At 41.0% G+C, this 25,304-nt stretch overlaps 1 protein-coding gene across 1 annotated transcript in view; it reads right to left on the bottom strand.

Annotated features, from left to right (window-relative positions):
• Positions 1 to 24,668, bottom strand: part of SMYD3 (SET and MYND domain containing 3) — a 548,999-nt gene extending 524,331 nt beyond the window's left edge. The window contains exon 1 of the mRNA XM_033099342.1: positions 24,405 to 24,668. Within this exon, the coding sequence (XP_032955233.1) occupies positions 24,405 to 24,568 (164 nt within the window). The 5' untranslated portion in view covers positions 24,569 to 24,668. The remainder of the gene's footprint in view (positions 1 to 24,404) is intronic.
• Between the last annotated feature and the right edge of the window lie 636 nt (positions 24,669 to 25,304).

The following is a 25,304-nucleotide window of genomic DNA, read 5'->3' as shown; positions in this document are numbered from 1 at the left end:
ATGTAGTTTTGTTGGACCATTTCTTCTCTTAAAATACCTGGATGCACGCACGCGCGCACACACACACATACATACACACACGTATGCATGTGGTTATATCGGTGTGTGTGCATATACAGAAATTGCTGGACCAGAAGCAATGCGTGACATGGAGCCTTTTCGTTGTGATCAAAAATATGGTGAATGCTGCTGCCAAGTGCCACCCAACAGAAAGGCAGGGATCTTCATATGGGAAGCGGCGCATTGAACCTTAGTAACAGTGTGTGACAAGTTTCAACTTGCTCAGTGCAGTCAGTCGGATGTGAACTACGGATGAGAGAAGGTGTGTTTTCAAGCGTGCTATAAATCATCCTCCATCATGACAATGCTCCGTGTCACACATCGCTTCTGGTATAAGGCAATTTCTGTCAAATAAAACCATTACAGTGTGTCCTCATCCACCTTATTCACCGGATCTGGCACCATGTGACTTCTGGCTCTTCCCCAAAGTCAAAACGATTCAGGACATTGAGGCAATCACAACAGCGCAACTAAAGACACTCAGTAAAGAGGACTTCCAGAACTGCTTCAGAAAGTGGCAAGAACAATGGGATAAGTGTGTTAGAAGCGAGGGGGAGTATTTTGAAGGGGATTAATGGCAATGTGTCTTTTACTGTAATAATGTTTATTTAAACATTCACCGTATTGTTTGATCACACCTCTTATATGACTATATGCATGTTCATGTGTCTACTTGGATGAGATTAGCTACAGTGAAAATAGAGAGAAATGTATAAATTCAACTTATAGTTAAAGGAAGAGCAGACAAGATTTGATGTTTAATTGAATGTAGAGAGTGAGACAGTTCCCTTTAAAGATTTTCCATGCTTTCAACAGCTTCATTATTTTTAAAGATTTATACAAGGCTGTCTGGTCAATCTGGTCTTCTCTGATGAATCTTTTTCATTCCCTCATTTAGTATGTATCTATTTTTTTAATCTTTTTACACGGCTTAGGTTCTGATAATAAGGAAAACCAGTAAACTAAGTCTAAGTTGTTTTATATCTTGGAGATAAATAGTAATTTAGCAGTTTAGGTCCAGAATATATTTAGAGCAAATCTGATTTATTATGGCATTATTATTTATTTTATATATATATGTAATGTTTTAAACAGGGAAAAGTACCTTGGCTCCTTATTACTTTTGCTGATGGGCATTCTGTTCATCTCAGAGAGAAATGTCTTTTATGACTAGCCCTATAAATTACCGCTCTAGGCTATTTCAGAACCATTTTTCTAGGAACATTGTTTTACCAGTTCAGTTGCTTCTAGCTAGGAATATTACTGACTTTCTAATAGGCCTTATAGGGTTTGAAAAACATTTTTTATGTACTACGATCACCCCTTCCCATCACAGGCAGACACCATGCGTTGGCAATGCACAAGTTATTTATGACGTACATGACTGGTGACTTTGGGAAGCTGGACACACATGGCTCCATCCCTTTCGAGTTCTGTTTGGGGCAACTCCTCCATGTCATCAGTTTGAGAGGTAGGTTCTGCCTCTCAGCAGAAAGTCTGTGATTGTCCAGCGCTGGCTAGAGACTGAGTGAGTGAGTCTGCTTTAGTTACCCAATCCCGTGGAGGCTAATTGTTGTCATCCATCAAAGCCATGTTGGCCAAACGCTCTATCACTAACAAAGCTGAAATTTTGATCTTCAAAATAAAACAAATCCATATGGCCACTCAAACTCACTAAACCTTAAACCTACCGAAAGTTACCAAAGACTTATTTTTAACCTAATCCTATATATATAGTTAATTGTAACTAATACCTACATAAACTAACTGGAATAGAATAAAAAATATCTAGCTGTACATTAAGGGGCTTTCAGCTTTTACCTAAACTATGAAGTCTGTAGTTTTCCCCCACAGATAAGAAAGATACTCGGTTTTATACAGTTCCTATAGAAACTCAGGAGTAATGAGGTTTGATTACTCTTTAAAAACAAACACTAAACATTTATTAACAGCAAAACTTAACTGTATGTATACAATTGTAAAATGCAGGCACTGGGTTTTTTAAAATCTCTAATATGTACACAGAATGCCAACATTTAGAGCAGAGGCCCGGAACTCTGCGAGGTTAATGGAGGGAAAAGGAGAGAGAGGGAGAGGTGACAGGTGGGTGGGGGGTGTTGTCTGCAGGTCATTCTCCCCCTTCCTTTCCACTATCCCTCCCTTCTCCCTTCCCCCATTCCCTTTCCAAGAAGGTGCTGCTGTGTGAGGCAACTCAGTGAAGTGTCAGGAAGGGCAAGGTGCTGAATGAGCATTGGAGCTAGGGCTGGTACGGGAAAAGAAAACTGGTCCTGTCCATGCTATCAGAAGAATTAAGGTGCTGCCTTTGGTATTTGGGGCAGTATCAGATAGTCAAATCCTCAACTATCAACCTTACAGTAATTTATGGTGCACTGAAAGTTTTTACTTTGAAGCAATAGCTTAAATTGATTTCATTCATGCTCAAAAGTTGTAAGTTATCTAGATTTCACTCTGTTATTCTATGACTATACAGAACTGTGATACAGAAATATAATACTACTACATGATCCTCAAGCTGAATGTGGGCATTTTATTCTGTAATTATAGATCCACTGTATACAGTATACCCTACATTTTAAAAATATCTTGCTAATTCTAATGGAGCACTTCCTATGAACTATACTGCTCTAAGCATTCTACATATACCATTATTATCTCTGTTTTACAGATAAGGAAACTGAGACACAGAGGATTAAATTATTTGCCCAATGTCACAAAGTTAGAAGGTGTCAGATTCAGGATTTAAACTCAGGTAGCCTGGCTCCATAGCTCACGTTCAATCGGTGCTTTTCAGACTTTAATATGCACACAAATCACCTGAAGATCTTGTTTTCGTACACTCTGCATTGGCCTAGGGTTGAGCCTGAGGTTTTATATTTCCAAAAAGCACACAGTTACACCAATGCTGCCCAACTAGCACTAAAAGAGGGTGGTATTTAACTAAGGACCTAGTGACCAAAGCAAAAAGGCATTTATATCCCAAATTTAAGTCTAAATTCACGTACTGTAGGACTAAGGTGCTGTTTCCAATCTATGTTTAGAGTTTCAATTGGCAATGAAGTTCAAGACCCACCTAAAATAAACTTGATTTGTGCATCATCCTTTCTTCTACTCTCAGGACGAAAACCTATTTCTCCCTATACTCATGCAAATATACAGAAAAAAAACAACTCCTTTTTCTTGGGGGAACGGGGAGCAGACAGGCTTTTCAACTTGGCATCTGACTGAACATTACATATAAAAACAGACACATCATTAAGACACAAAACTCTTTGACTATTCAATTCTCAAATATGCCACAAAAAGCTACAAAAGAAAGCTTGTCTCTGGATTACTCCAGCTCAGCGAGTTTTTAAAGGAGGGATTACACAAAGAAATTGTTCCAACTAGTTATGCTTCTCTATTAAAAAACAACATGCTTTGAGTCCTTGCATTTAAAGACATCTCTGACGTGAGCTGAAATCCATTTGCTTGTTTGAATCTAGAGCAACATTAAAATATGGTTACTTCCTAATGTACTTAAATCTCATTCTCTTTCTCAAAATCCATCTGTTTGTAAAAGCGATCTTGTAGAGTCTCTTTTAAGGACTAGTCAGTTTTGTTTGTTTATGCATTCTGTTTTTCCTCCTTATGTGATAGCTGAATAAATGCAATCAAGGAATTTATTAGATTTTGAAATTAAAATTTGGTCTTATTGGCCAAATTAATTGTAATAGCTTTATCCAACAGGTACCATACTTTTTAAAAATCCCATCTTCTAAAATCACCCCTTAACATGAATATATTCGAAAAAGAATATCTTCTCTTTTCGAAATCTGTACAAACTACTTGAAAAAAGGGTAGATGGGAACTATTTATTTATGGCATACCTACCGAAAAGTAAGCACAAGCGTGGCAATAAGGCAGACGTGGGTTTACATTCTGGGTTTACAGTCATCCTTAGTGACTGTAACCAACAGGCAAGTTTCTCTGAACTTACCATGTCACGATTCTTCGTTGTGCATATAGCGAACACTCAACTGCATAGTTAATATTGCAATGGCTATTACAGCACTCTTTATATAAAAGAGAAAATTAAAGCCCCTGGAATGTATGTAGCTTGTTGAAGGACGCATAATAACTGAAAAAGCTACAATATGTCCGGTTCTGTTTGACTCCAAAGCCCAGGATTTCTCCTCTGACCCATAGAGTATTGCATTTCTAATGCGGAGTTATTGATTGCTTAACCGAGATAAGTATTTCTCACACACTAAGAATGGATCTTTAATTTTAAAAAGCCTATACCTGCACTGTAGCACAAAAGCCACCTACATCTACACTACTGGTACTAAGACAACCCAATTATTAAATATCAAGTAGCTGCAGAAAAAAATGTACGGGTCAATCTCAAGTATCTTAATACATATACATTACCTAAGGACAAAGACAATTGAGAATATTAGCTACTGAAGCCTCCCAGTTTTTCACTCCGTTGTTCATTCTAACAAACATCTATTGAAGACCGACTATGACAAAAACATAGCTAAATACAAAGAATACTGTGTATACAAGTGTCAGTGTACATGTTCATGCACATGCAAGTACACACCTGTCCCCTACCCTGAAGGCGGTCCAGGGTCATGGTTCCTACCTTGGGCTTGAGACCACAAAAACCTAAATGCAAATGTCCAGCTCTGTCACTTACAGCTGTGTGACTTTGGTCAAGAAACCTCTTCAAGCCTCTGTCACCTCAACTGTCAAATGGAGATAAAAACAGCACCTACTTCATAAGGCTATTATTCATTTAACACACTTTTATTGAAGGTGCACCTTTCCGTCTGACACTGTGGTAGGCACAGCGCGTTAGGTATAAAAATGCATGGCACGTGCTTGGAATGTGTCAAGAACAACGCAAGGATTTTGCGTTTTGTTTCCTGCTATGTCCTCAGTACCTGGCATGCAGAAGGTCTGCAATAAACATTGAATAAATTGTTTAGTGTCAGGGGGTCAGAAACTATCCCCTCCCCACAACCCTTGTTTGGATTCGGCCTTCTTCACCATATACATTTGTAAGCATGGCTGAAAGTTCAAGTCTCTTATTTTTAACAAGAAAAGTCTAGCTCCTGGGACTCCATGTTAGATTTTCTGTCACATGTGTTTAAAGTACTTTTAGTTGAACATTCTGTACAATAAAATATTACAACATACAAAGAAGTATAATGCACCTTCATGTACACATCACCCAGCTTCAACAATTATCAACACATCTTTTACTGTATTAAAATGTTTCAAAAACCTTAGCAAGTTAAAACTAATCACACATACCTATTAGTTCCTAGTCTAAGAGAAAAAAGGCAGCCGGGGATGCAGGTATTTATGTTCTCTGATGTGGTTCTATGATGTGGTTCTCACATCAGCTCTTACAAGATGGCACTGCACAGCAAAATTCAATTTTACTAGCATGAGCATTCACAGAAAACATACGTAGTAATCTTCCACTGTCCCCTTCCACTCTGCTATCTTAGGCCTTTCTGATAAAATGAAAGCAAATCCTAATGCAATCCATGTAATCTTTTTTTTAAGATCTCTTTAGATCTCAATTTTTTAAATAACCAACAGAAAAATAGTGCTACACATAGATTATGAATGTAATAAATCTCTTCCAAATGCCTGCAGGTCAATATGCTATCCTCTTTCTGAGGAGCTCAAAAACTTCCAAAACTTCTATCGTCACAGTGATTATCAGTTTGCCATGAGACGTGATATGACATTCTGGGTCAGGCCAGGGCATTTACTCTTTACACTGATGGGCCCACTCGAGGTTGTTGTGTGTTAAGCCATGGCAGTCCTCACTGATCCAATCCTTAAGGTTACAGATGCATATTAGGTGCTTCTTATCACAATTTATAAATGGATTCATCCTGCATCTACGAGGTCTGACACTTAAGTTCATGAACTCATCCTAGAAAAAGTGCTACATACCTCCTTGCTGAATATTACTACAGTCACCTTCCAAGTACGCCCCTTGGGAAGCTGTGCACCGACGCCAGCGCGTAGTCCACCCTTCAAAGCAATTTTGGAACTCTTTCTGGAATGGCCATCAGAGCTGCCGTCGTACTACCCTTGATGTCCTGAATGTCATCAAAATGTCTTCCTTTCAATATTTCCTTTATCTTTGGGTAAAGAAAGAAGTCATTGGGGGCTAGATCAGGTGAGTAGGGAGGGTATTCCAATACAGTTATTTGTTTACTGGCTAAAAACTCCCTCACAGACAGTGCCGTGTGAGCTGGTGCATTACCGTGATGCAAGAGCCATGAATTGTTGGTGAAAAGTTCAGGTTGTCTGTTTCATGCAGCCTTTTCAGCACTTCCAAACAGTAAACTTGGTTAACTATTTGTCCAGTTGAAACAAATTCACAATGAATAATCCCTCAGATATCAAAAAAGGTTACCAACATCATTGCAACAAGTTTGCAAACTAAATTGTCTGACCTCCTATATCCATCACATACATAAGCATCCAAGTGGTACAAGCTGGTATTTTATCCCTCAGATTTTTTTTTACAGCTACAATGGCCGATGGAAGCCACCCCATCCCCTTATCTGGCCCAGAGCAGGCCAGGTACAAGCCCTCTCCCCAACCTCAGATTAGCAGCCAAAATAGGCTCTGCACAACTCTCAGAGGCACAAGAGCCCATCCTCTCGCAAATCAGGGGATAAACAGCTAGTCAGTCTAAGTACAGCACTTTTCTCCAAAGAAGTGGCCAACCCTGCACTAATGGACACATAACGTTAGCCAATAAAATTAAAGTAACACGTCCCATATGTTTTATAAACACAATAACTTATGACACAGCGAGAAACAAGTATGAATCCAAATTCAAGTGTAGGGAAGTCAAAGCTGTCCACCTCCCAGTAGGGGAAATAGCCAGGAACAGGGACAAAGAGAAGAACACATCGCACCACAAGCAAGGCTGGACCAGGGAACTTCTAAGATTCCCAAGAGTTTATGGTTATACGTAAGTAGATTTCCCCAAGGGATGAACCAGTCATCCCAAATTTCAGGATTCTTCTGACTTAGGCCACATGTTGTTCAATTAATACTACCAGGTTGCTCTCATTGCCCCTCTCCTGAACCTAAACACAATCCAGTTGCACACTTAGAAAGGATTTACTGTCTAAAGCAACAGAACTGATTTTCTACTGCATCCAAATGCCTTTTTTTTTTAATGTTCCTTTTTAAGTTACCAAAGTTAAGGCAATTAAGGGTGGATTTCCCTCTTGATGATATGTGTACCTCAGTTGATGTGCTTTAACATTAAACTAAGAATTAAGCTGCAGATAAGTCCTTGAAATCTGGTATTCTCATAAAACATTCACATTCATTCAAGCAAAACATTACAGAGCATTACCTAATGACTCATAGTAAAATGGCAATGAAAGAACAGCCATTAAGACACCCAGAGAACCCGTGTATCCCAAGTTATCATTCACAGCATGAAAATACGTTTTCAGACTAACATCAAAATACTTACAAGGCCCCCAAAGGTACCCTATTCTTCTTCTTAAATACACATTGACCAAAGCACCGTTGTATGCAAATACAAAGAATTCTTTCTCTAAAAATGAAACCAGAGAATTTCTTTGGAAGAGCAGTCACTACGTTACCTCTACTGCTGACCCAAAGGCTTAAGGGACCATTTATGAGAAAGGAGGTTGCATGATTCTGTAATTGTGTTCTCTCACACAACTGTGACTCTCACATCAGCTTCTTACAAGGGCATGGAGCGATTAAGATGGCACCACGTAGGGAAAAAAAAAAGGCAATGAGCATTCACAGAAAAATAGTAATCAGTACCTCTCGCTCTGTCTCTCTCCGCCTTTCTTCCTCTCTGCTGTTTTGGGCCTTTCTCCTTAAAGGAAAGAAAATCTCAACGCAGTCCAAGTAGTTTTATGGTTAATTCCAAATGTTTCATATCTTAGTAAGTCTACCATTGATTTTTCACAATTTTAACAGATGCCCGTTCACAAAAATGTTTTAAAGATACTGAAGAACAAAAATATATATAACTTTAACCTAAATCTCTCAATTATTGGACTAGCTACATATTACCAGAGGGTTATATATATATTTAATCTTGTCTCAACATATTTTCTAATCTGAAAGAGATGTCATTTTATTATCAACTTTACTGTAGCACAATGTGTATAATTATTGTTAACATCTGATAAGTTTCCAACAGGAATGAAAAATTAATTAGTAATGAAGAGTTAATTAGTAATAAAGACAGTGGGCTCTGAATTCAGGTAGCATTAACTGTAAAGCTTGGGCAAGTTATAACTCATCTGAACTTCAGTTTCATTAACTATAAAATGGGAAGAATAAGAATACCTGTAGAGACGTCACGAGATTTTGGAAGATGATAGAAACACTGCACATTCAATCCCTTTCCATTGTTCCTGACACATAGTGAGTATTCCGTTAGTGTGAACTCTCGTCTTCTGTACTGACCACTATTATCATTACTGCTTACTTATAGCAACAAACACTACTCCGGGCATTGCACTGGCTGCTGGAGACTGTGTCATACATGTTCTCATTTATTCCTTTCAGAACCCAGGAAGGTAGGTGTATTATTATTAATTATTATTATTATCCACATCTTATCAATGAGGAAACTAGGTTCAGCTAGTAATTTTCTAGGTTCATACAATTAGTAAATGGCATAACCAGACAACAAAGCTCCTTAACAGATATGACAGAAGTTTTAACGGGTTCAAATTCCTCTAGAATAGGGAATAGCAGATTCATTACCCAGAAGACATTATAGGTAATATTCATCTACAGGTAACTACACTAACTTCTGAATATTTCAGCCAAAAAGAGAAAAATCAAAACCCAACTCCAACTCTCATTAATTGGTCTTTCATTTCTAAATATTTTACTTCAGGGATGAGGTTGATGATTATGATAATACATCCCACGCATATAAGGCTTCAGCATATTGACTAATTTGTTCTTCACTACAATCGCATGGTAATATATATATAACCCTCTGGTAATATGTAGCAATTGTCATCTCCATTTTGTAGATGAGGAAAATGAAAGGTCACAGATCTGGCAAATAATGCAACAAGGACACAAACCTAACTCTTCTTGTCCAAGGACAGAGCTGTTTTTCACTACACCATGTAGACAAACAGATGACTAGATATATACTAAGTAAAACTAATCTTTAAAAAGTAATCTCCCACCACAAAAAAATGTAATGCACACACAATCCTCATTCTCATCAGTGATCAAAGCCTTAGAGACAAAGTAACGTTGCAGTTCCCCAAACTATAACATTTAAAGAAAGGAGACTAGACTTAGAGGAGTGTAATACTATTTTCAAAGACGGGCTACTAGACGGGTAGGAAGGCAGAGAATCGGTCTCCAAGATAACAAAATAAATTAAATCATCTACCTGTACCAAGAGAAAAATGAAGAAAATATGGCTAAGAACTATAGTGAGGGATTTAAATTACATAAGGAAGAAAACTCAAAATGGGTGTATATTGGTTTATACCCTACAAGACACCATTCCTGCACTCAGAGCCTCCAGTGGAGATGGAAAATTATTTAATATTGGTTCAAATAAGTAGTTAAAATACAATGTAGTACAAGGGATAAATGATATATGTTATGAGTGCACGGAAGAGAGGGCACCACTCTAAACAGAGATAATAGAATAATTTGTTCATCTACAGACAGAAAAAGGGAAAAAACAGGAGATGGATCCAAATACAAAAAAGCAGTTACAGGAGATATCAGGCTGCTGTTAGAAAATCATGCTCAGTTTCTAACTTAGGCTCCAATTACTCATTTTTTACCATTTCCTATGCACAGTAGCTACAAGAATTATTTGACCTCTCAATAAATCAATCTTCCACAAGTGCACTGCTCATTAAATCCTGCTCATGAAGGGTTGGGCTCCAAATTATAATTAAATCAATTTATTTGACCTGTGACTTATAATTAATGATTAAAGACAGTTATTACATGAACAACTTCATTCAAAATAAGTCTGGGCATTTTAAGATAGACTTTGAGAATCATCTGCCAGCTTGAGCTGTATATCTTAACTAAACCCAACAAAGGAAAGATTTTATTATAGATCTTTGATATAAAAAGGTCAACTTCAGGAAAATCAGTCAAAAAGCAAAGTCAAGACAGAAGTGAAGGTGGCTAAGAAAAAGAATGAGTTAAGTTCAGAAAAAAATAGTAAAGCCTTTAATTAGCCTGCTACTGAGAACTGCTATACTATTCACATTCAAGTTGTAATTATTTGGCCCTAGTGGTCTCAAACTGTAGTGCCAATAACACCAAAAAGTAGGCAAAGGCTAGATTCCAAATGGAATATGTCTCTGTCCTATGGGTAAGCAGGTGTCAAAATTTGGTAGGTGCCAGCACCACCCAGTTTGGTAAGAATGTAGATTCCTGTGCTTAAAATAGTAGATATTCTGAGAGGCACAGGCAAACAGATGTGTAAGCCCCACCCCCAGCTAATTTTAACAGGGTGGTCATGCTTTGAGAAACAATGCAGTATTTCAGGCACTAGACTAGCCACTCTCATGTGTGTTCTTTCATTGAATCCTCACGAGATCGCGTGAGGTACCCAGGACCCTTGTTTTATAAATAAGGAAACAAGCCCAGGAGTTGACCATTGTAAATACAATATTCTGCGTTAGCAAAATCTTCAAGAGGAGACTCAGTCCTCAGAGGCTGCCTTCATAACAACTACATCTACTGCTACAAGTAGATGTAATGGTGTACAGCCTGTTGTAATTGAGTACAAATAGAGGTGGATCCCTTCGTCACTTTCCTACCTGGTGTTCCCACACTGCCATCTAGTGGATCACGATGGCAAGGAGCCGATTTGAACTGGAAGTGATTTCTAGGTGGGTGTGAAGTCATTTGGTTACACAGCAGGTGATAAAGAGCCTAAATTCAAGGGTTTAATCCTAAGGTTTTCTTCTAGTTAGAGTAGAAGATAGGCTTAAGGTACAGGGGTTTTCTGAGGGATGATGAAAATGTTCTAAAATTGGTTGTGGTACTATTTGCATAACATTTTCAGTGTATTTAATGCCACTGAATTAGACACTTCAAAATGGATAAAATGGTAGATGTTGTTACTTTCTATCACTTTAAATAGATGAATGGTACAGTACAGTCATGTGCCACTTAATGATACAGATACAGACTGAGAAATGCATCAGTAGGCGATTTCATTGTTGTGCAAACATCACAGAGTGCACATACACAAGCCTAGGGGGTACAGCCACCCACACCTAGTCTATTGATTCTAGGCGACAAGCCTGTACAGCATGTTACTGAAAAACAACACGAGATTAAACCAAGCACAAGAGAAAATGATGCCATCAGGAGACACAGTAAACACGAGGTATATGAGGCTGCTGTCAGCATCACACGGCGGCTGTTTACAGCAAATTTTTTTTTTTTATAAGCAGAAAGAGTATATTCTAAAACAACAACAAAAAGTATGGTAAATACATAAACCAGTTACGTAGCCATTTAGTATCATTATCAAGTATATGGACTGTACAAAATCATATGTGGTGTCCATTTATACGACTGGCAGCTCAGTGGGTCTGTTTACACTAGCATCACCACAGACACATGACTAATGTGTTACATTGTGACGGCTACGAGGACATGAGGCAGTAAGAATCTTTCCGCTCTATTATAACCTTATGGGACCACCGCTGTGTATGTGGCCCATCGCTGACCAAAACTCCAAACTGGCGTTATGCGGCACGTGACTATATACGAATTCTATGTCAATAAAACCATTACAAGAAAAGAGTGGCAGAAAATACAAAAATGAGTTCAAGATTTGTAGAAAGTTTCAAAAGGATATCAGAAATCATTCCATCTCTTCATTTCAAAAAAGGTAAAACTGAGGCTCAGAGTCTGAATTACTTACCTATTCACCTTGACAGTGAAACGTAGGCCAAAAAAAGGGGGAATCATTAAGTTATTTAAAAGCCCTCTCTTGTCTCCCAATCCTGAGAAGCAGTTTTTCTTAAGCTCGGTCCTTAGCTGCACTGTCTTTTGCTGAATAAGTTATTAGCTGGTGTCATGCGGGGCGGCCTGCGGGGTCTCCTGTCCGGCTCCCCACATGAGAATGCAGGACATGGTGAGGCCAAAAAGGAACACCCACGGACCCATAGGTGGGGGAGTCATACCACTATAGTCTCACTGGCGGCTGGGTTGGAGACACAGGAAGCAGGAGCCACAGAATCCGCAATCCACACTCCGCCGCTTGCAGGCTCAGCCACCATCTTCTCGCTAGCCCCCATTTATTGCTAGCTCAGCCATGGCAGTTATATTAGTGGCCAGTGGCTCACTGGTTACAGCTGACGGCCAACAAGCCACAGCTGATGGCCATCCAATCACAGTTGATGGCCATTTACTACCCGAGTGAGCACCTTTCCACATGAGGCCGAGAGCCTGGAAACTGCACACCTGGCTCTGTCCCCACAGCTGGTGATCTCACCCACATGAACTTCAACGTGCAGTCGTGTTACCATTATTCCAGCAAATTGCACTCACCCTTTACTCCTTCCTCACCGTATGTATAATCAAGTCAACAAATGACAAGGTCAAGTCTCCTCTCAAAAGGACTTGTTTTACATCTCCCGTCTCAGGCCTTCATTACTTCACACTCAGAGTAAAGCAAATTTTCTCTTAAGTGGAATCCTCTTCTCGTTTTCCCACATCTCTCCCCAATGACAAAATTCACCTAAATTGGTATTCTTGTGTGTCAGAAAATGTTTGCATTTCATACTGGTACTCAAAATTATTTATGGGCTCCTCAATACCCACAAAGTCAAGTTCAAATTCTTGAGCCTGACCGCCAAGGCCTTCTGTATTCCAGAATCTATCCCAACCTTATCCCCCGTAACCTCCTACACAGACTACACTCTGATGCAGTCAAAATGGTCTACATGCATTTCCCTGTTAGTTATTCCTCCATAGTTATTATCTATGCCACTTCTTTTTACTCGTATCCAGTTTGTCTTTCCCCCCCTAACAGGTTCTCAACTCAGGCTATGTATCAGCATTAACCGTGGAGCTTTAAAAGGATCTTTAAGGATGTGACCCAGACATCAGAATATTTTCAAAATTCTACAGGCAAATTTATACGAGGAGTAAAAACCAATGATTCACAGACTTTAAGAAAACCTTTCATAAGATGCTTAAGTTTTCAGCACTTAAACTGAGTATCTAATATTATATAGTCAAAAAATAAAAAATTAAACTGCCTGGAGAAACTGTTACCTAAATATCCAAGCACTTTTTCCCTGATCACCCGTACAACATAAATCTTTCTAATTAACATCTTCCTAACAAGAAGTAAACACAGTAGCGGAAAAATGCTAACAATTACATTTTAATATACTCATCAAATTCATTGTGCGAAACATCACAACGTTCAAATTAATAATTCAGTTTAATACATGCTTGTCCTATGTATGACAATAATTTAAATGTGAACAGAACATGCTAATATAAATGTCCAGTTTGAAATTCAACTTGCAGAATTATTTATGGCTATCATAAGTAGCCTGACTGAACCCAGCTGTGGCAATTTCACCTTAGTTCTTGAATATAAATATGCAGAGAGGGGAGTCACTTACAATGAAAGAGAGAGACAGTAGTTGTAATCCCAGACTGCACGTTACAATAACCTGGGGAGCTTTTAAAATTGCCGTGCTCAAGCCACACTCTAAACCAATTAAATAAGAATCTCTGGGGTGGGACCCATGAGTATTTTTTTAAAGCTGCCCAGATGCTTCCAATGTGTAGCCAATCTGAGAACCAACGAATCAAAAGAGAATCTCTCACAGAGAAATCTAAAGATCAGGAATGTTTGGAAGCAGAGACCAAGAGAAAAAAACGCCCCAGGAAACAGGTAAGTTGCTTTCTCTTATTAATTTATGAATGATTTGTGTATAGGAAAGATATGTGCTTTATGTTGCAAATATTTTCCTCAGTTTCATGGCTTTTCTATTATAACACAGTTCTCTGACATACAGATGTTTTTAACTTTTATGAAGTTAAAACTGTCAATGTATCAATCTATCTTTTCCTCCTTATGTGGTTTCTCTTTTTATTTTTGCCTCAAAGTCTAACAACAACAGAGGACTTCCTGACATTGATTCTCAAGCAAAGTAATGAATTAAAAAAATTAGTATCAACTTAGAATTGTAAATCTCTTAAATGCTTAAAATTAAACATGAATAGGCCATGTTAAAACAGTACTCTGGCAACAAGTTTAAAAAGGAAACTTTCTTGACTTTACTATATTTAAACAAGTAAAATAATGGTTTTAGTTGTTGATTTTTACTTTCAAAATAAAACCACTAAGGTGTTTATCACATGGGTTATGAGCCTTTTCAGGAACTGTTCAGAAATATAATGGTGTTGCTGGAGAGCAACCATATGAGTTCTATGATTAGAATTAGATAAAAAAAAAAATAGGATTACTCCACACGGTCACATTTATCATTTTCATCCTACCAAGTAATTATTATAGCAAAAATGAGGGGAGAAAAAGGAGAATCATTTCCACAATAATAAATACCATGATAAGTAGATGAACAGGTACAATTTCTCCCCCAGATCGTCAAAAATTCCAATGTGACAACCAGTTTCAGACATGATTTTTGATTCTTAATATGAATAACACGGTCATTAATAAGGCACTGTTACCATATCAATGTAACCAGTACTCTTTCATTACGGTGAGTTTTATATAGATGTTTATGAAAAAATTTGGCTAGTTTGTCTTGGTTGGTGGCATTCAAAGCAAAAGTTGTGATAAATGTTTGGGAAGGAGGTTCACCAAAGGGTATTAAGTTTTAATAGCTAAAAACCAAGTGACTATTCTGAAAAGTGCTTTTCACCCCATTGTCCACCAGAGGGAGCATCATATCTACCATATTAATAATTAAGACTTCATGGGGAACTCCCACACCGCAAACGGGAAATCATGTAAAATCTGATCAGCAAAAATTATAGATGTCGCATATATAGAATTAAATGTAAAGTAAAATCATAGGGTCCCCCAGAAGAATCTCAAAGGAAAGATTTATCAAATAACTGGGCTACTGAGAACTTGAAGTTTAAAAGTGCTTACAGAAATTGGTTTAACGTAAACACAAGTTATGCAACTATCTTGAAATCATATACAGAAAACGTACATTCTGATTCAGTAGGTCTGGGCTGCAACAGAAAACTCTGCATTGCTAACAAGCTCCCAGTTGAAAGTGACGCTGCTGATCCACAGACCACACTACGAGTAGCAAGAACTGAATGACATTAGCCAAATTCCCAAACTCACATGTGGAACTCATACATCAAGTTAGGAAACTGGTAAGGAGAAGCATCCTAAATGAGGGATGCCAACATTTAGGCAGATGTTCATGAAATGGGGTACCTTGAACTCCTCAATTCTGTTGAACTGCCTTTCCCAGTAAAAGCGCTGAAAAGGTTGGTCTCCCTGTGCCTGAAGAAGCTGCAGTGGGCTCCCCTATTAGTGCCTCGTGGAGGACTACTGACCCTTCTTGGGAACTACCCTCACCCCCTCTCAGTGTTTCTAGATCTATGATCAGACTCAAGTCCTGGGCGGCCCCAAAGGATAAAGCTAAAAAGTACGACCCAGGAGGAGGTGCATTACACACCAAAATTACTGCCGTTCCCCGAACTGAGAGAAGTACATTCACGAGAGGGCCCTGGCCCTCTTGAGTGCTCTGTGGCAGCTGTTCTCCACAGACCAGAAAGGAAAGTGGTGACTTTCCTTTAGTGGGGAATGAATTTAGTGAAGGGGTGAAGGATTCCTATGGTGCAGGGACCGGGTGGTAGCACTTAATCACCAAAGACGAGGTGGAAGCAGACCCTAATGGCAGCCCAAATAGTACCCAGGTGTGAATAGCAGAGATCTCTGACAGTGGCTAATGAACCACAGTGCCCCTAGAACTGAAATGGGGGAGCGTCTACTAAAGTCTTACCTGATGAGTATTGGTGGGAAAGCTCTCAGTGTGGCAAACAGAAATATGATTTAAATAACCAAAAAATAGAGTTGTGGCCCTTCTACCAATTCCCACATTGAGGCCACTTCACAGACCCAGAGCCTACTGAATGAAGAGAAAGTCAGGTCCTCTGGAAGAAAAACTCCCCCACAGAGCCAAATGTGACTATAAACCTTCCTCCTAGGCTTCCCAAAAGAGACCTACAGCCATTTACCAGGACTTTGCACTGGGGTAAATAGAGGACATAACCAAACTTTGGGGGGCAATTTCTGGGTATCGGTGCTGAACCGAAGTTAATTCCTAAAGACCCAAAATAGCATTGTCTTCCAAACTCTCAGGAACAGGAGCTTATGGAAGTCAGGAGATCGAGGGGGTCTGGGCTCAGATTCATCTCATCGTGGGTCCAGTAGGTCCCCAAACCCACCCCAAATCCTGCTCAGCAGCTGTCAGAATCCCCTCTCTTATTCCCTTATCCACAGAGTAATGGCTATTATGGTATAAAAGTCCAAGTGAAAGCCACTGGAACTGCCTTTACCCGCCTAAACAGTAAACCAAAACTAATGCTACACTTCGGAAGGCCTTAATGCCACAATCAATTATTTGATGCAGAGGTAGTGATCCCTCCTATATCCCCTTTTAACTTGCCTATTTGGCCAACGTAGAAGACAGATGGCTCTTGGACAATGACAGTAGATTATATCAAAGGTACACAACATCAAAGGGAGCATGTGATTCAGCTGTTAGGATAAAATCACCCAAAGATGGACAAAGAGATTTTGTATACACTTTCGGAAAAGGGTCAGTGTATTTTTGGTTGTAAGGCTCGGTGGGAGAATGAGTTTGCTATTGTTGTTATGTATAGTTACCTATGGTTGAATGTGTTGCATGTAGTTGACAAGGGACGAACTGTGGTGGCTTGTGTAGTAGAGCAACAGATCAGGCTGGAACTACATTTCCCAGAATTCCCTCTCCATATGATGCTAGGTTAAGGTTGGCCACAAATGATACCTGTGAGATTTGGAAGGCAGAGGTGAGGCAACCACAATTATGTTCTGAAGGTCTGTGGACACCGTCACGGTTGGTCTGCAGCAGCAGCCAGGCTCTGCTCCTCCAGCTCCTGCTGTATCTTCCTGAAGTTCCTCCAAATTGTGGAGCACAGTACATGAACAGTTCTGTGGCAAAGGGGCCACGAGTGCCATCGAGACGGGAGGCAGTGACAGACAGACGCAGGTTCCAAATTGTCCTTATTGATTCCAGCTGGATTCCAGCTTGTTCGCGCTTGCCCCACTTGACAGTCAGCTCATCGTTCCGGCAGCTCTGCTGACGTGCAGGGTCTTCAGGCCCCCACACGATGCAGATTCAACAGCATCTTCACCAAATCCCACAATTAAGCAAGGTCTAATCTCTGGAGTCCTTATCCTTTGTCACTCAGTGATTCTGCTTCTCTGAGCAAACCCTAACTCATCCAATCGCACGGATGAACATTTCACAACATGGAAACACATTTCTTGTAACGATTTTCTTTACCTAAGCAAGCAAGCCTGAAATAGAAGATGTATAAACTTGGTTCTATAGTCTCTCGTAAACTTATGATGGGATATTAAAAAGCCTAGTGGGAAAACAATCCTATGACTCTCCAAAGATGATAAAAATGCTTTCTGCAGAATCCAACACCTATTCTTAATTTAAAACTCTTGAGAACGTAGGAATGGAGGGGTACTTCCTTAACGTGATAGAATATATGTACCTCAGTCCTAAAACTAGCATCTTAAAAAGGAAATCCTAGAGACCAGGAACAAGACAAGAATATCTACTATCTCCACTACTATTTAGCGTTGCTCTGGAGGCATTCCTCCAAGCCATCAGCCTAGAAAAAAACACTTAGAAGCATAAAAATGGAAAAAGAAAAACCAAAACTACATATTTGAAGATGACGTAAGAGTATTCCTAGTAATTAAATTCTCTATTCCTCTATCATTAAAACAGTGTGGTACTGGAGCTTGAATAGACAGGCCAATGGAATAGAATAGCAAGTCCAGAGTTAGACCCAACTAGTATGTGATCTAGAATACGATCACTGGAGCAAAGCAGTAAGACAGAAATAATCCTTTTAACAAATGGTGATGGGACAATAGATAAAATTAGAACCATTCCTCATGCCATACATTAGAATACACTCTAAATGAATCAGAGTGCCAAACATACAGATTTAAAGAATTCAAATTCTCAAACAAAACATGGAGAAATTACTCCATCATATGCAAAGTTAAAAGACTCAGTCGGTGAGCGCGTGGGTGCTGACACCACCAAGGCTGCCGGTTCGAGTCCCACACGGGCCAGTGTGAGCTGCGCCCACCAAAAAAAAAAAAAAAAATGACAACCTGAGAGAAAATATTTGCAATATTTATCAAAGGCAAATGGCTAATATCGCTAATAAACAACAAAATGTTTAAAATTTAGGGGGGATGGCCAAAATCTTTTAGGAAAAAAATGGACAAAAATAGACACAGACAGTTCACAAAAAGAAATGAATATGGCCTTTAAACATATGAAAAAATGTTTAACTTTATTCATCATGCAACTGAAATACAAATGAAAACTAAGCTGACATACCACTCATCATCATATTGGCAAATATTCAAAAGCCTGGCGATACAGTCAGTGTCCAAAGCTGAGGGAAACAAGCACGCTGACACACTGCCAGCCCCACAGAGGTAGTCACTGTGACCCAGCCTCCCGTCCTAGGAGTTCCAGGCGCCAGCCTCCATCCCTGTCCCTTGCGTGCTCTGTTCTTGAGCTCTTTGAACAAGCACCAGGTTTCTGAAGAACGACTCATGCAATCCATACAAAGCAGGCCATCCTCTCGAACAACAGCCTCTGCTGTGGTGTTGACATGGACCGAATGTTTTCAATATCAGTTCTCTTTCTATACAACCCTTTCCCAAACCTCTTTGCAGAAGAAAAAGGAGAAGCCAAAGAAACAGGAATTATCACTCCAGCTTAAAAAAGAAAAATGGAAGTCATATCCATAGAGAGTCCTGTCTCCAGTTGGCTCTTTCTACTCAGTCCTTAAACCTTGGGTTGGGAAGCCAACGTGAGAATTCTGCCTTTGTTGAAACCATCTGTTCAATGCCTAACATTCTTCTTGGTCACGTCACTTATCCAGAAAATCCATCTAGCACCTCAGCCCCTCAGTTTCCTGAGCACTTCAACAATCTTTCTTATTCCCTACCTCAGCCACTTTCTGCCATACCCTAAACCTTGTTGTACCAACACATACACTTCTTCTAAAGCATATATATGTCAAGCCATCCCATTCTCGATCTGCCACCATTTCTTTGACCACCTCAGGTCCTCTAATCCATTGATTCTACCCCATTTCCCTGTCCATCATCCTCTTCATAATCTCAGTCCTAGCCTAGAAATCACGGTCCATGATTACACCCTCCCTTGCCTACAACTTCAACTTCCTTCTCCCTTTCTCCAGCCATCATTCTAACTTGGCAGTCCCGGGTAAACCCAGAGAAAAAGGCATCACCCTGCTCATAGCTCCCACTTTACATAAATGAACACGAGTTTTAAGGGGACCCTCAGTCCTTCCCGGCAATCCTACTACATTTCCCTAGGCAATTCACTCTTCTCTCCTAGAAGACTCTTCCAAACCTTCTCTTCTCTAAGACGGAGTCACTCAGCAGCCTTTCCCTAGCTGTCCTCAAACCTTTCCATCACTGTTGCTGCCTTCTGTGACACCCCTTCTTCTTACCCCAACACATGAAGGTATTCCCTCCTGCCCCGACCCAGATTCTGTCCTTGGCCAAGACAGATTCCTTCACCTCACTAAACACAGTCTTCTTTTTTGCCCTTATTGCCTGGTCACATTTACCCACACTGTAACTCAAGAGTAGCTGCTTTATTTTCTATAATGGATCTCATCCGTCTCATGAACAGGGGTCTGTTTTTCTATAATTAATCTAATCTTCATCATGAAGAGTCACCCTAGTAGACAGCCAAAACTTAAAATTTGCCAAATAATATCTCAGTCACTCCCAGTTAATACTCAGACATTTAACTCCTTACCAGAGCTGGTTTAAACACTTAGTTACTTGCAGGTACATTTTTGACCACATGGGGCTTATAGGACATCCTTAGGGTGGCAAGAAGACCTTGGATCTTGGAGTGTCCATGGATCCTCACTGGTCTTTGCTGCAAGGAGATGATGAGTTCCCATGGCTGGACTAGTGCCATCCCACCTTTGGGGATGGCATGCTGCCTCCTCTCTCTAGTATCCATGACCCTGACCTTTAGTCTGGAGTCACACGATCTGTTGCCCTGATGCCTGCTGTCCCACCATGCCGCTGAGCACCTCCACATCCCTCACAGCAGTGTGACAGCATTTCGGAATCCCCTGCTACCAGAGGCTCATCTATCCCTCTACCATTTCCTTCTACTACTGCTGTGCTATGGCCCCCAACGTTGGTCCAGCACTAACCACCCAAGATTCCAAATAAGGAGCAGAACCGAAGGCCTTCTACTTTTGCTGTCCCCTCAACCCATTTAACACACTCACCCCAATCCCAGAAGTTTGGCCCAGACAAGGTAGGTCAGATCATGTATTTCCCAGTCTGTTTTCCCTACTTCTGCCCCCCTTCTTCCCACAACCCACCGGGGCTGAAAAAGGTGGACTTTCACTTCCAAATCCTCTCCCTTCCTCCCAGGAGGCACTAAGCCTCAATCTCAGCTTTAAGGATGGAAGATATGTCCTCTTTACCCTACAGAAGAAGCTATCATTTGAGTTTGCCAGGGGAAGTTCTTGATATGGGAACTGCAGGCAATTTAGAAATTTAGAAAACCAAGAACAAACATAATATACAGCGACTTAAAATTCCCCAAAATATTATCCTTTTACAACTTCAACAGTTAGTGTCTCCCATCTGCTCGGCCCCAGACAGGGATGGAAAAGAATAAGACTTAGGTCATTACCTTGGGGAGTAGGGACACCCACCGAAAAGCAGAACCATTTCAATGGAATAGTATGTGCTACACTTACCAACGCAACTAGATAACATGACCCCTCGGTCAATCTTTTCAGCTCCTTCAAACTAAAAATGTGTGCAAGAGCAGAAAAAGGATAATATAAATTATTTCAGGTAACAATTTAACAGTCATGTAATCTTTCTCCAACTTACATATTTCATTTTCTTCTCCACTTACAACATGAAAAACAAGAAGCTAATCCTTAACGACAGGAAACAAGCAAGAAAAGCCACGAAGCAGGTTCAAGTTTCTCCTTAATAAAAATAAATATGCAAGAACTAAAGCAGAAATCAAACCAGCCCAAAGCCAAAGGAGATCAGGTAGAATCTTATAACAATAAATCACTTGGCGACTGATAAAGTAATTATAATAAATACCTGTTCTTCAATAGTATGTATTTGGTTCCCCCCTTCCCCGCTATGTTTGCTACAAACTAATATTTTCATTCCATTTCTTAATTCAAATAGAAAGCAGCAGAAGGCAAGGACAGCTAAAGGGCAATTCTGCCACGTTGACACTACAGACTACTCGCTTACTAGGTGCCAGGGATAGGGGCTACAAAAATTGAAAGATGTAGTATCTCCTCTCAAGGATTTCACAATTGATGATGGATTTAAAAAAAAAAAAAATTCCTTACAAGGTGATAAGGAATACAGAAACTGTATCGCATAATGACAGACTTCAATAGCAGTAGAAAAAAACTGCATAAAACAATGCACCAAACCTTGATTTCTCTAACACGATTTTCAGACTGCAGTGATTCCCAACAGGGCATTTCAGACACACTACAACCAATGGAGTGGACGTATTCAACAGAACATCTATGACTGCAGCGCAAGGGAGCCATAGCCTAGCAACACAAAAGAAGTGCAAATATATTTTTTGTGTAAAGTACTAATAAACAAGTGTTAATCAGTATGAAAAATGCATTTAGTAGTTTGAGTTTGTTTTGTTTGGATGTTTGGCATTTACTTCTATCCTTTTCCCTCTGTTTACGTTTGCTGATTTCCCCACTATGTGAATATCGGTGAGAATTAGAGCCTGCCTTCTCTCTTATAAGCCAGAAAGGCCAAATACTCACTCCCCTTGCAGCTAGGGTGCAGGCAGTGACCTAAACTCAACCAATCCAGGGCACACTGAGGGCTTTGAATCACCAGCTAATGTTACAAAGACGCACAGGTAAGACAGCAACTTTCCAGCAATAACTAGTTTCCCAAGTGGTGGCAGTGGAAGCAATTGTAGCAGCAGCAGGGTCCAGTGTCACGTGCTGGTGATACACGCTGTACCCAGAATTACAGGGCAGCATCAGAAATGACGTCCTCCCCAGGTCCCAACCTCAGCGAAAGTGCAGTGCCGGCCGTGGAACTGTCCTTGGTTCCTACCCATTTTCAGAGTTGGGTTTCCTCCATACTTTAAAGCAATGCTGACAACACCGCTATATTCTTTCATGAGATACTTTTTTTTCTCCTTAAATCACTGTAGTTCTTCATACTAAGAAAAATGAGTGATTAAAAAGCAGTCATGAAATAACATGGTAAATCAAGAAGCATCCCATCCACAAAGGGCTGGGTTTGCGTAGTCAGTTTTAGAAACTGGGCAATTCCATGCGTCATATGACTCAAGTCCAGTTCTGATAATTCAATGAATAATTTGTCATTATGTAGTCATTCCAAAACTTTTCTATTCCAACTGCTAAATCACTTGGCAGTCAGATTTTATCTGCAAGATGACCCACATCTTCTCCATCAATTAACATTACAGGACTTAAGAAACAGCAAGATCTCTACTTTGGACTACATTCAAACTCTAGATACACCCCCAAAGGATTTAACAGGATGAAGAGCCCAGCTTTCTCTAATTTACTTGAATGAGAATCAAAGGTCTATGGCTTTCAATGTGGGGCCTTCAGCAAAAAGTCAAGTCTTGAATGGTTTTCAACCACACAGTTTACAAAAACTTCAAGGCGTTCTCAACAGATTTTTTGCTGCCATTCTTGCTGTTAGGGTTGCTTCAGTAAGCAACAGGTACAATTATTATTTGGTAACTTTAAAATACAAAATTAAATAAATTCCTCAATTATGAATCTAATAAGGATGTATTAAGATTAACGGTCAAGCTACTGGTTTGAGCTTTGAACTTACCACCTCAGCTCCACTCGCCCAAATCCCGGGCTAATAGGTCTGGAAGAGCAGTCACGGGAAAAAAAATCATCCCAGACATTGCAAACGGCGCTCTTTTCCTAGGCATATAACAGGAGCTCAATAACATTTGTTGCTTGAATACAAATCCTATGACTGTGCATATATATATTACATTTTTCCATAAATTGCTTTTGCATAGCACTTTGCGTTAGCCCAGTGCTTTCAGACTTATAACACATTCACCCGAGATAGGTGGTTAAGAGTCAGACTTACCTGCACATACACTAAATGCAGAGCACGCCATGGAACCCCAGTAACTTAAGCTTCCACACAGAGTTGCATGTCTATTTCAGCACTATCTATACATTGCAATTAATTACTCGTCTCTTTCTCACTTACTGCTCCTTAGGAAATCCCACGGATGTCCCGTTCAGCTTCGTATCCCCAGGTCAAACGGAACCTGGACACAGAAAGTGTCACCCGGACACAGAAAGTGTCACCTGGACACAGAAAGTGTCACCTGGAGCACAGAAAGTTTATCCTCCACACCCAGATCCCTCCGCCTCCTGCAAGCTCAGTCCTTGCCTCGCGGAGCAGAAGCTGTGAGCCTGATTTATACCATCCCTGCTCCCACCTGCCCCCACCTCCGCCAGCTGTGATTTCCGCGCCCGCACCGGTGAAGCTAATCATCGCACGGGGCACGGACTTTTTGCTCCCCAGCGAGATTACCCCCGGCCCAACGCTTCCCCTTCTGCCTTCCCCACCGGCTCCTCCCAGTTCCTACCGGAGCCCAAGGGGGGCAGGAGTTAGCAGGTCCAGCAGCGCCCTACACAGCTGCAGGGCTGAGCCTGGGACACCCCCGACGCCCGGCACGGCAGCCCCGGGGCGGCCGCGCGGAGTCTGCCAGCCGCCACGAGCCCCCGGGAGCCGCACGTGAGGAGAGTGCGGGGCTGGGCACCTGGGCAGCCCCGGCCAGATGGAGTCCCGGGGCGGGCGCCCCCCCCCACACACACACCCCCAGGACCTCGGACCCCGCGCTGACAGACTCCGGTGGGCGAGCGCGCTCCGTACGTACCCGAGAAGGCAGCGGTCGCAGACAACGCCACGACTCCCCTTGCACACCGTGTACGCCAAGGGATCGGAGCGGAAGAGCAGCTCTCCAGGGCGCAGGGGCGCCAAGGCGCGCAGCCCGTGTCCCCGATCGGCGGTGCTGAACTTTTCCACCTTCAGCGGCTCCATCCTTTTCACAGTCTCCGCACGTCAGACGCCAGCCGCGTCCCGCAGCTGGCTGGCTTCTCGCGGGCAGCCGGGGCCGCGCGCCTGCGCCCTGCGCGCGCACATCGGCCGAGGGGCGGGGCGGACGCGGTGGGGCCTCTGCGCATGCCCAGGCCCGGTCCGGAGGCGAGCGGGGCGGGAGTGGAGCGTGTGGCACCGGACCTACACCTCCTGGATCGCTGGGCCGCTGACGTTCAGAGGGACTCCGCAGGGAGAGGCGGTAATTTTCCCCTCCAATATTTTCTTATGATTTAATGCAAATGGCAAGTTGAGAAAACAACGCAGTGAACACCTGTATATCCTAAACCTAGATAAAACAATTCTTAACATTTGCCATTTCTGCTCATTCTCTCCGTACGTGTGCATGTACGAGTACACGCTGGTCTAGAGGCTTGATTTTTTTTTTTTTTTGGCAAAAATACTACAAATTATGTTGTTCACCATTTCACATTGCATCACATCACATTTGAATGTGCATAATGTCAGGTGATCCCACTATTAATAAAATTAAATTTCATTGGTTGGTTAAACTGGTGGCTGCTAGAGCTCATTATAAAGGTACATTTTTATCTTTGCAATTAGTAAGTAATCGATGGGGGCATACTCTAGTAGTATAATGGCATGACTCCCACAACCTGGAGAGGCAGACTTTCCACACTTCCTGAAGTAGTCTAGAAGTGGCTGTGGTGTAGTGAAAAGA

The sequence above is a fragment of the Rhinolophus ferrumequinum genome, chromosome 27, assembly GCF_004115265.2.
Source record: "Rhinolophus ferrumequinum isolate MPI-CBG mRhiFer1 chromosome 27, mRhiFer1_v1.p, whole genome shotgun sequence".
Taxonomy (NCBI): Eukaryota; Metazoa; Chordata; class Mammalia; order Chiroptera; family Rhinolophidae; genus Rhinolophus; species Rhinolophus ferrumequinum.
The sequence above is the reverse complement of the archived record's forward strand: the minus strand, read 5'-3'. Positions and strand labels throughout refer to the sequence as shown.